Source organism: Molothrus aeneus, chromosome 2 (assembly GCF_037042795.1).
Source record: "Molothrus aeneus isolate 106 chromosome 2, BPBGC_Maene_1.0, whole genome shotgun sequence".
NCBI lineage: Eukaryota > Metazoa > Chordata > Aves > Passeriformes > Icteridae > Molothrus > Molothrus aeneus.
Window position 1 is genome coordinate 19,179,925 of NC_089647.1, and position 12,452 is coordinate 19,192,376.

General features: G+C 40.7%; 1 protein-coding gene across 1 annotated transcript in view; it reads right to left on the reverse strand.

The window, feature by feature from the left end:
• HJURP (Holliday junction recognition protein) overlaps nt 1-11,752 on the reverse strand; it is a 46,617-nt gene extending 34,865 nt beyond the window's left edge. The window contains exons 1-9 of the mRNA XM_066568840.1: nt 11,665-11,752; nt 10,770-10,836; nt 8,961-9,022; nt 8,121-8,148; nt 5,850-5,896; nt 5,231-5,270; nt 2,542-2,600; nt 1,253-1,354; nt 437-500 (exon numbers count right to left, since the gene is read on the reverse strand). Of these exons, the coding sequence (XP_066424937.1) occupies nt 437-500; nt 1,253-1,354; nt 2,542-2,600; nt 5,231-5,270; nt 5,850-5,896; nt 8,121-8,148; nt 8,961-9,022; nt 10,770-10,836; nt 11,665-11,748 (553 nt within the window). The 5' untranslated portion in view covers nt 11,749-11,752. The remainder of the gene's footprint in view (nt 1-436; nt 501-1,252; nt 1,355-2,541; nt 2,601-5,230; nt 5,271-5,849; nt 5,897-8,120; nt 8,149-8,960; nt 9,023-10,769; nt 10,837-11,664) is intronic.
• Between the last annotated feature and the right edge of the window lie 700 nt (nt 11,753-12,452).

Here is a 12,452-nt window from a genome sequence, read left to right on the forward strand (position 1 = left end):
TTATCATTCACATGCTTATTTGAAACTATCCTCTCAAATGACAGTAGGAAGCATTGCCCTTAACACAGAAGTAATTGCCAGCCTTAGAGGCAGCTAAGTAGATGAGGGAGCTAATTGAATACCAGAATACAAAACCCCAAGCTAATCATATACTTTACTGCAACTTCTCTTTCAGCAATTAATGCTGGCTACTTCCAAGCCATAGCTGAATCTAAGAAAAACACTGGAAGTTTTCATTTGCTCAAGAATCAAAAATGTTGAATAATACCAGTTTAAAATAGTACAAAAAGCCAGTCAAAATCTTTGGCCACTAATTAAAGCAATCAAGTAATTATATGGAGATATGAAGGCAAAACCTCCCAAGAACGAAATACTTTTTCTAAGAAATATTAATAAAGAAATACATTTGACCAACAGACAAAAGACTTAATTGTACCAAGCAGTTCTCGCCCGGGCAAAGCTGAACGACGACGTTTTGACAAACTTGGAGGAGTTGTTATCTGAAAAACATAGAAAGAAAAAAACAATCTAATGTTCTGAGCTTTTTGCATGTTAAAGATATCAGCAAAACCTAACTTGTGACTTCCTTGCCTCTTGCTCTTCTGGGTCATGTACAGTAGTTATGGTCTTTAAGGGCTCAGCCAAGTTCAGACAAAGTGGAAAACATCTTGTCTAAGACTTCAGTAGAAAGTTTTAGGACTCGCTAGTTTATTCTTGGAAAGCTATTCATAATTTTTTCAACTTATACGTTACACGTCATGTACTAATCCCTACCCCAAATATAAGAACTTATCCATCGATATATATCTACACACACACACTTGAGTAATCTACACATCTCTGGCAGCTCCAGCAGAAAAGAGAAGCTGCATCCTGACACTTCACCCTGACCTTGTTCACTCCCCAAATCAAAACAAAGCTAATTCTTTTTCTTTGAGCCTCTACAAAGCTCAGATTTAGACTTTTAGGAAAATTAACAGCTCAAAGATCAACCTGCACATCAGGGTTCCAAGAACAACATATAAAAGTAAAAAACAAGTGAAAATACATTTAATAAAACATTTGCTTTGTTTCTTACATTTCATAGCTCTCACAACCCCAAGATCCTACAATATCTACACAGACATCAAGCAGAAGAACAATGGGAGAAGCCCAGAGAAGTTGTGTGAAAATGCATTTAACTGCTACCCAGTTAAAGAGCTTTTACTTTATTCTAACTAGCTCATAACTTAGAATAGGAGAAATATCTCACCGTTATCCATTTGGGAATATTTCTCTCATCACCTTGTAATATCACATCCACTGGAACTCTTTTTTTCTTCAGGATTTGGCCATCAGATTCTACATTCAGATTCTAAAAGGAAAACAGAATTATTAAAACACATGGAAATTATTGGCACAGGCAACTCCAAAATGATTATCCTGATTTACTGCAAACAAGTACTCTTCAGATCAGGCTATATGCAACCTGCATAAACTTATTTTTAATGTACACGTTTTAGGCAAAAACCTGCCTCCCCACCTCCCCCCCAGCCAAAAAAAACCCACCACAATTCCATAGAAGGAACTACCTGTGAAGATATTTAAAAAAGGAATAATAAACAAGTATATTCAAGGAACAGCACACTCGGCCTAAAAGATCCTCTGATGAAAACCATCAAAAATCCCAATCAAATAAAGGAAAGAGGAAGAAAGAAAAAAGGTTACAAAGCTCTGACGATTACAGCTGCAAATCTCTACTTGTATTCTCAACATTCCGTGTGAAGTCATATACAAATGAAGGTCTACTCTGCAACTACCCTCAATGTAAAACCTAAGAGAATTTTGGAATAAAAGGCCATTCATTAGTCAAACTGGAAGCAATCTCTGGAAGCAACTGGAAACAATCTCCTTTCTGAAGCAGATTGTATTAACTGTTGTCAGAGAGAAGACACCAGCACAGTGCTAGACAAGTAAGGAAAGTAAATCCCATTTTTGGCAACGCTATTGGAGGAAGCAAACCACAGGATTAAAATGGCTGCACACACAAAGTGCGTGTTATATTTTTCCTCAACACTGTAAATAGTCCGGCTAGTCCTGACCCTAGTCTGGTTTGGGAAGCAACAGCAGAAGATCCCAGACTGCTTTTGTTATGGCAGCCATTACTGCTCATTTACCATTTGCTTCCAATCATGTTACCTATTTACGCTAGACTCTCAGGTGAACGACCATTCTTTAACAAGCGTTTTCACCTTATGATCCATCTGCTTTCTCTTTTTCCTTACCTAGAAAAAGCCCTTCTTAGGGCTGCCTGCTGATGCAGTACATTGTAGGCCTTCCTCTGGCCCACTGGTATTAGCAAGACAATAACATCACTTGTCATTGATTGGTCTCTGTGACGCTACTTATTGAACTCCTCACTTGCCAAAAATGTGCATTAAGACGCAGACGATATCAAGTCTTCTGCTGACTGCATCAGCTCATCAGGCATGTGTAAACTATTCAAATAGTAACTAGCTTCTATTGAATCACTACATTCTATTAGACACCCAAAATTTTTACCTTGAGACGGATTCCTTTAAATTTTCTTCCTACTGAGGCTACGTCACCACCTTCTTCACCTGCAATTTGAAGGTAAATATTAAATCAAACATAGCTGAACTCAAAACAGAAATGTTTTTAAACACACACTGTGCAAGTTATTGACTACACTGTTTTCATTCTAGAAAACAGTTTTCTACACTATAACTTTTAACTGTATTACGTTTCCATTCCAATTCCAATTGAAAAGCATGGTTTGTAGCTCCATAAATGACTTCAGCAGAGCAAAGAAGGCTTACGAAAACTTGTTTGCCATCAGTTCTTTACAACTTCTATTAAACATCTCAGAGAGTAAAACATTTTTAAAGCTCCTTCTTTTGTGGCTCTCTAAGATTCATTAATCATTAATGCACAATCCCCACTGCATTCCCAAATATGCCAACAAAGATAGCCAGGATTTTCTTTCACATTTCCTCTCAGTACCTTTCGGTTGTCAAGACCACCTCAGGACTCACAAAGTGAGAAATAACGCAGACTTGAGAATATGAAAAAACAAGACAGACTCTGGTCACTCAGTTTTAGGTATTCTGTGGGTGGTTTTGTGAATGAAATGCAACAAAACATTGTTGTCCTCAATGTAGGCAGACCTTCCAATTCATCATTAGCTAAAATCAGTCATCCATGAGCATCAAATACATGACTGCATTTTCAGCCCCGATTTCTGAACTTCCCTGCACTCATCAGAGGGAAGGAAAAAGAGAGGAGAATAACCCTGGAAATCGTGAGTGAAAGAAATCTTGGTTATCATACTATCACATCACTGCCTCGTCATACTACTCTTACATTGCTGTTTCTCTTTCTGCCATACAATCTTCTTCCTCCAGCTCAATTGGGCACAAACCTGTCAGATTGCTTCCTAAATGTTCATCCAGATGAACAGACTGGACTGCTACAAAAATGGGTGCTTCTCGAGATAAAGGGAACAACTCCTGTGTCACACAATAATTGACCCCATCACATCAACTATAAATTATTAACAAATAGCTTGCATCAGAGCACGAGTTGATTTCTATACAAGTGGAAAATTCTTCTAAGTGTGAGTCCTCAAAAATCTAATTTTAGTATATCTTCAATGTGCTGGCAATCATACTTCCAAATCACTGGAACACTTCAGTAATTAGCAGTGGGCCATGGCACAGATGGAAAAATAAAAGTATTTTCTCCAGGGAATCCAAAAGTGGTCTTAAAGGCCAAAAGGGAAATTCAGTAACACCTTTGCGCCTCAAAGGCAGAACAGAGAGAAAGAAAGACAACTTCCATCTTCCTCTCTCAAAAATATGACCTTTATTTCAGAAAGCTATATCACAGGAGGTGCATCCAAAACACTCTCATTCTCTAAGTTATAACTTAGAGAATAATAAATAATAATAATAATAATAAAAAAATAATAATAAAAATAATAAATAATAAAACTTCTCCAAATTAATCCAGTCCTCTGTGATAGGACCCTGCTGGATACAAGTAATTGTTAGATGTACTCTGCCATGCTACTTCCTGAGAAAGCAAGAAATGGTAATCCTAATAACTTTCCCTATCAAGGACAGACTTGCAGGCCCAGGCGAGAGCTGCTCCACTTGACTTTTGCCTGCTGTAGACAAGCTTTGCACACTTTCAACACAAAAATAGTGGATAATACCTGGAAGAAACTCTGCCTTCCCTGACAAGTATGAGGTATTCTGTATGAATACTAAAAGGGGAAAACACCTGCCAAAACTAAAACCTTAGTTAAAACAGCTAAAGACTGATTTCTTCCCTTAAGTTAGTGTGCCCTATTGGTAAGCTTTTATGTATCAAAAAGCCACCAAAACCCAACCAAGTAAAACGGACCCTGAAAACACCCAACCCAAACTACCAAAGGCCAAAACATCACACATCACAAACACCACAGTGCACTCAATTTTTTAGGTGAGGAATCAAATCCCATATCCCTAAGAATCTAATTTCTACATCTTAAAGGATTTGGAGATAGCTGGAACTCACAGAGGTTTCTACAAATCCTCACCAGATGCTTCGCAGACCATTCGTAAGAGGAGGAGGAGAAGCGCATAATCATTTTATTGGATGCTGCTATGAAAATACCAGAGTCTGTGAAGCACTTCACTCATTTATCCCACAAGTGCAAAAGGCAAAGGAAGTTACAGAAGCCAAGCTACAGGCGCCTCTGAAATATTTTTCCTAGCTTTCATTGAGCAGGCTGAGAAAAAGGGCGTGCTTTCTAAATTGGCAGAAATTATTTTATCATTCAAATGCTTATTTGAAACTATCCTCTCAAATGACTGTAGGAAATATTTCCCTCATCAGGGAAGAAATTGCCAGCCTTAGAGTCAGCTATGTAGATGAACAAGCTTATTAATTACCAGAATACTTAAACCCCAAGCTAAACACACTCTAGTACAACTTCCCTTTCAGCCATTAACTGCTGGCTATTGCCTAGCCATAGCTGAATCTATGAAAAACACTACAAGTTTTCATTTGCTCAAACTGTTGAATAATACCAGTTATAAACATTAAAAACAAGTCAAAGGCAGTTCCCACTAATTAATGCAATCAAATAATTATTTGGGAATACAAGGTCAAAACCTCACTATCTTCAATTTTCTCAACAAAGTTAATTAAAGGTTAGATAAGCAGTAAATGAAAAAAAACCCACCTGTATCAGATGTATCTGCACCAGAGTTCTCAGAAGATTCCTTAAAAGCACATGAAAGGAATTTTACTACCTGGTAGCTTAAACTATATTAATTAGCCCATAGAATTTTCTGCTTTCACTACATGCTCAGTTTTTGGGGGGTGGTGGTTGTGAAACAAATGCAGGTGGTATTCCACAAATTTTGACCAAATCACACCATCTTTATTAACAAGTCTATACACACACTTACTTTGAGTCAAAAGAAGCTATTCTAGACTACACAGATTTTACAAGTAGTAATTTAAAAAGTTAGACCCACATATTGCCTAACTAAAAAGGCACTTGGTGGTGAACAGCCCCTATCCAACTGCTCTCTCTCCCCCTCCAAAATAACCCTAATAATACAGCTGAAAACCAGTCCAGATATCGTGGTACAGGACCATCTGCTCATAAATGATTTCTTAGCTTTTGACTACATAAATACATTTTCCCAAAGAGACGGACATAGGATGGTTGGGGGTTGGAAGGGACCTTAAAAATCATCTAGAACCATCTCCTCTGTGATGGCCAGATTGCTCAAAGCCTCACCCAGCCTGGCCTGGAACACTCCATCAAAACAGATGCAATGTAGCACCCATACCTGGTGTTCTGCTGAGTTCTCATCTTCAAAATCACGGCTCTGCTTCTCTGATATTTCATAGCATGAATGGGAGAGGAAAAAAAAAGTTCTATTACTTTCATAATATTTAGCCTCTCTTGCTATTTTTGTTTTCAATTTCTTTTATTTTTCCCTCTATTTATGTCCTATCACCAGTGGCTCTAGTAAATGGTTTCTTTTTCTGACTCCCTCTGGCCAATCACACTATATTGAAACACAAACCAAAGTACTGCAGCACCCTTTTTATCACTGTTGAACAGTGCAGAAAACCGGTTTTGTGTGCTTCACGTTCAAGGCACTTGTGCATATCTTCTAGCACGGTGTGTGCTATTTTTACAGCGGAGTGCGATATCCTTGCTTGGCTCAAGCAGCTTTCAAAATTGTCTCTTCAGCATTTGATTATTCCAAAGTAAGTCTATTACTTTGAACTCCTTTGCATGAAATCGAAGAAATTTCAGTTTTAGCCCAAATTTGTCAGACAACAAATTTCTCAGTGGGCAACACCACCTGCTATCATCTGAGAGTTAATTAAGGGTATTCCCTCTTCCGTTAATTACTTAAATAAAGTATTTAACCAATAGAGTGCACAGGACAAGTCCTGTAGAAAAACCACCATGTTTGCCCCAAGTTTGGACACAGACCACTGATAATTATTCAAAGCACAATTTTCCAACCAGTGGCTACAAAACCACTCTCTCATAAAATTCAACAAGCATATAACTCGAAGGCTCTGGCTTAAGGTTGTAACCCTCTCTGGAAATTAATCCTCATGATTTTGCAAAACACTACTGTAATACTTCCTTAACAAGATATTCTTTTAGAAGCCAAAGAGTGCCTCTTCCAAACATATCTGGGTTGGGAACAGACGGCATCAGAAGAATAAAGTAGTGTCCAGTTGAAATCCCTTACTGAGCAAGGTCTATGAAACACCACAAAGCCCATTTTGTTCCCAAAAAACTCGCAAGGAAAAAAAGCCAATTCATGTGGCTAATATATGACAAAAATATCACTTCTCTGGCAGGTTGAAATTTAACATACCTGGTCCTCCCTCATTCAGAGCTGCCATATACGAAAAAATAAAACCCCACCACTCAAAGGACTGTCGTTTAAATCACTAAAACTTGATGAGGGTGCTGGACATGCCACCCAAATAGTAAAACTCAAATCTAGCAAAATGCAGAATTGTGAGTTGGAGAAAAACAACACTAGTGATATTCTAAGGGGAGGGGGTCCAGTGATAGGTAGTTGTTTAATGCTTAGACTTAATAGCACAAACCTTCATGTATCCTAATTTAAAACACTTAGGTCTACTTAAGAGTAAGTGAGTAAGTAAAATCCGTACATTAGCATTAATAATCCATAGTCAGACGTATCTTTTTTGGGCTGAGGGCTTAAGGTGTATGGGCTGGTTTGATTTTTCGCCTTTTTTAAGGCTAACAGCAACCAAAACCAGACAGTTCAAATGCTTTCATGTGTCTTTGTGTTTCAATTAAACAAAGCCAGAGCAATGGTTTTCTTAAGCTGGAAAAAATCTGCAATATTCTAATTTTTATGGAATATATAAATATACATAGGAAAATACAAATCTATGCAGGCTTACTTTGTTCAAAAGAAAGCTGTTTACCACCCTTGAATATTTAGTTAGAAATTTCTTCCCTAGGATGACTTGAAATAAAGTAATACTTTTCTCAAGTAACATCAGAAGCTGCAAAACACCTATTACCCATTTTTCTGCCTTTCTAGGTCATCTGAAATGGAGGACACTAAATTTAAAATTAATAAGATCAAGTCTTTCCAGCATTTAAGACAACCACGTAAACTCCTTTTTGTAAGAGCTTCTAGGATATTCAGACCATAAAGTAGATTTGCAAAGATTAGCAAAATATTTATTCTAAGAAACTTGAAATACTGTATCTTTGAAAATACATAACTTTCTTTCCATGTTTTATCAGAGACTATAGCCACAATTTTGTACCACTTTGCCCCATTAGCCAAATGGAACAAGAAGTAAAGGTCAGGACCATCTGAAACTTTTTGTACCAGACCCTTATTTTCCAGCTCTACATTCAGATTTCTTAAGCTGATTCAAAGCCTGTATCTGACCACCGTATGGACAATCTTTTTTGGCAGTGCTGTGGAGGAAGCCCGTGCTAGGCAGTGCTTTGTCCTCTTATGCTCCAAATAAAAGTTTTTCAGATGAATGTCATAATATATTAAGATATTTTGCAATCGATTTAAAAAAAAACCCACTACCTGTGCTCCTTGGCCTTTGACCAACGTGCTGCAATAGGAAAAAAAAAAGTCAGAATAATCAAAGAATAGCAAAATTATTTTAACCATTGTATTTATTTACAAGAACATACCTGTGCCCACATAAGAGGCTAAGACAAAGAATTTCCCTCACAGTCTTTTATGGATTTGGTTGGGAAACTTGGGGGCAGCAATGCTTAGTAGACTGTGCATGAGGCATTACCAGGAGTGGAAAGGGAACCCTAAATACAGCCTCTTTTTGGTCTCCATTAAATCCACTCATGTTGCCTCAGACTGAATTTCATTCCTCATGCCCTCACTCTGTGGGGTTCAGAACAGCTTCTGAGTTACTGCCAAGGCACGCCATACTGGCCATGGGTTTACCTGACACACTGACTGGTGAGACTGCAAAGATTCTTTAATTAATCTGGCATTATTTCACAGAGAAAAAAAAACAGAAACTAAAGATGAAACCAGAAACCCCTGCTGAATCAAAGAGCTGACTGGCTGAACAAAGATAAATTGATTCAATGCAATAACTGCACAGAATACATTCTGATGAGTTCCAAAAATACACACTCCCAACAGACAGCAACTGAAAAAAAAATTTCTCCAGCTTTACAAGTGCTAACCAATGATAAATAGTCATCTATTTTAGCTAGATGCATCGGAAGCATCTTAAACTATCCTAAACCTCTATTGTAAAGCAGATGATGACCTCCTCAAAACCTCTGAAAATATTATATAGCATGGCAAGATTAGAATATAATCCTATCTATCTATACATCCACAAAGAAATATTGCTGCATTTTGGCTGCGCAGTAGGACTGTACTATTAAATACCGTAAATCCTTTCTTCCAGGTTTTAACGTCTTTCCTTGACATATGGTCCCATCGTTTAGGTCCTAGAAAAAAACAAAAAGCAATAATATTACCACTTATCATAATACCATCTATACTGAATATCACTCTAACAAACATTTGGGAACGACATATTACAGAATAACAAAGCATTAGCAAATCTGAACTGTCTACTACCACATTTGCTGAAATAAAAATTTAAAGGAAGACAAACCAGGAGAATATGGCAATTCAAGTTGAGAAGTCAAGCAAGACATAAAAGATCATCACATATGCTGTGTCTAACAAGACTGAGCTAAAATCCAAAGAGCATTACAGCCCCATAATCTACCAAGAGGAGAAAAGAGGCAAAAGATTTTAGGTTCTAGATTTTAGTTGATGAATGCAGACTCCATGGTATCTGAGGTTAGTTAAAGCCATAATTAAGGCTCTTTGGGACCAAGATCCATAATTCCTTCCATTTTGAACAGAGATCACTAACCCAAAAGCATAACCAATCCCTTACCAATGCAAAGCTGTCTATTACAGTACTCTATGAATGCTTCCTCCCTCTCCCATTGGATAACGTGTATGAAATGCAAGCCTGCCAGTCTGTAAAAACCTTTGGTGCACAACTGGTACTTCCTCGCTCTCTCCAGTAAGCTATAAAAACTGAGACGGCAATTCACGAATGTGGTAGTTTTTATGGGACTTGATTTTAGGTGAAGAGGGAGAAGGCCAGTCACGGAAGTGATTTTCTGGGAAGAGCTGCCGAAAGCTTCTCCTGTGCCTGGCAAAACTAATTGCTGGCTGGCTCTGAGAAGAGGCATGCTGCTAAGCCAATTAGAGAAGCTGGTAATGCCTCTACGACAATGTATTTAAGAAGCAGAAAAACTGCGAGGGCTCTCTATCTCTGTGGTCTCCGAGGAGTGGCGCCGCTCCCTTTCCTGGTGGAGCCTGCAGGGCCGTGCTGCGGGCCCGTCAGGCACGGCAAGGAACCACGCGGCCGAGACCAGCGCGGGGAGCGGCCACGTGGCCGGGAACGTGGATCTGGAATTGGCGACCGGGGCCGCTGCTATCTTGGCAGGGCTCAAAATGGCCGCTCCTAGGCAGCCGCGCTGCAGACAGAGGGGCCAGGGCGGCGGTGGCGCCTTTTCCTTGCCGGCGCCCACGTGAAGAGAAGGCGCGAAATGCAGCCGGCGGGGACCTCGCCTTCACAACAAGCAATTCTCTCACGCAGAGCCCGGACGGGATCCACCTTTCAACATTGCAGAATTTTGATCAACCATTACAAAAAAAACGGGATAAATATTGTCATGGGCCCACATGGTTTAGATTTATGCTAAGAGGAATAGTGGATTTGTCTTTACGAATAAGCTTGGGTCTGTTTGTAGATAAAATTTAAAAACACTGTCTACCTACTCCACCCTGATGTTTGGCACAGCAGTAATTTATCATAGCATTATTCAGAATATTACGTTGAGATGAAAATACATAATCCATTCATGCATATCAACTCCTGCTAATGTCTGCATTCCTTTTCTTCCTTCAAGTCATCCAAACATTACCCATTTATACCATGAACTTTGCTAATAACCATTGTCTTCTCTAGAATGGAGCACACGATAAACTAATAATGCATATAGGAGTAAACTCTTGGTACTATACTAAGTCTACATATGATTTATCATATCTTAGTGAAAAAAAATCAGTATTCGTCACGCTTAAATATTCTGCAGCTGACTACACTTGCATGCTTTACTAAGTCTACACATACAGTATGTAAGCAATGTAGCTTTAAGGAGTTCTTACCCTCAGGTGTATCGTACGTCAAAGAGTCCATGGAAATCAGTATGTCATCCCTAAAGGGATGATTATACTAAAGAAAAAAAAATTAAATATTAGAACAAACGATCAAAGTAATATCTTTAATGTCTGTTTTATGTATTGTTATTAGAACAATTTTTTCTTTTACCCGAAACATGAAGTTATCATTATGCTGTTTTATTGGCCAAAGCTGTATGTCAGCAATCCGGAAATATTAACTCCTAGAGGAAACCGGTGTATTTTAATTATATGCGTAAGCCATTCAACCTAAGGCATACGCGATGCCAAAACAGGGCTCCAGAGAGTTTTAAAATGCAGTTAAGTCGCTCTCTGACAGTTTCACCCAAATTTCTGCTGTAGAAACTAAAAGCAACCCACAGCTAAGACCAACAGCTCATGACATGTAAAAATATCCGATGTGCCACTAGGCGAGAAAATCCATCTAGTGCCAGATTTAGCCCAGCGGCGGCACAAAACATCTCCCGAACGGGAAAGGACGCATCCCGGGATAAACGGGGATGCACGGAGGAGGACCATGCCCACACCTTAAACACAGAACGGCTCCCAAGGGAGAGGGACTCACGGAGTCCCCCACTTTCTGTAGTTTCATTGGAAATCCCCCGTCTAACGCAAGCTAGTCGGGGTTAAGGACACTGTGAAGTCAGCTCGCACTTGTAACTAAGTCGCGTATCCAGCACGGGCAGTCCCAGGTGTCCGTTTTGTGGCTGTATCCCGGGACCTGGCTCTTGCCAGCCCTCTCCTGCCAAGGCACAGGAGTGCGCGGGCCAGCACAGACGGCATGGCTGCTCTCAGTCCCCGCTTCCCCGCCCGCCTCAGGACGGCGCCCGGAACCCGCGGCCATCCCGGTCGCATTGCTCACGTGCTCGATGATGCGCGTCATGGATGCGATGAAACGAGCGCTGCTGCGCCGCAGCCCCTCCTGCATCGTGGGATCAAACTCCATAACGAAAAACCGTTCCCGCCGCCGGCCGCCTTCCACTCTGCACACCGCGGCCGGCCGCTCCCGCCCCAATTCAAACGGCCGCCCTTTCGCCGCGTCCGATTGGTTGTTGCTAAAATCAGTTCTGGCACTATAGCCAATAAGAATCCGCGGTGGACGGGCTTTATAGTCTGATTGGTTACTGGCGCTGTTGAGTGCCCGATCACCCCGCCTCCAAGTCCTGGCTTTGAGCGCCAAGTCAGGTGCGACGCGGGGCGTTGTTCTGCCTGTTAACGTCGGCTGGCCGCGGGTCCCGTTGGCTGCGGCGCACGGCGCTGCCGGAGCGCCAGGCCCGCCTCCCGGCGGCAGGACATGGCGCCGCAGCGCAAGGCGGCGCCTCAGCGCGCTCTCCGGCCTGGGCAGCTCCAGACAGAGATGTACAGAATGTTGTGTCTCTGTCGGATTCGGCACAGACGGCCAGAGGAGTCGGGGCTGGGGAATTCGGCGTTCAGTGGCCGGCGGTCACGCCCTCCCCAGTCGCTCTCTAGCTGGTCCGCAAAGGCTGCAGGCCTTTGGGGAAGAGCAGGCCAGAGCGTTACCTGCTCACTGGCACTTGTATTTTAGATTCCGTTCTGTTCCTTCCCAATATTCTTCAAGTAACCATTGGTTTTCTATAAATAACGATTTTTTAAAGTAAAATACTATCAAGCACATCCATTTCCCTGAAA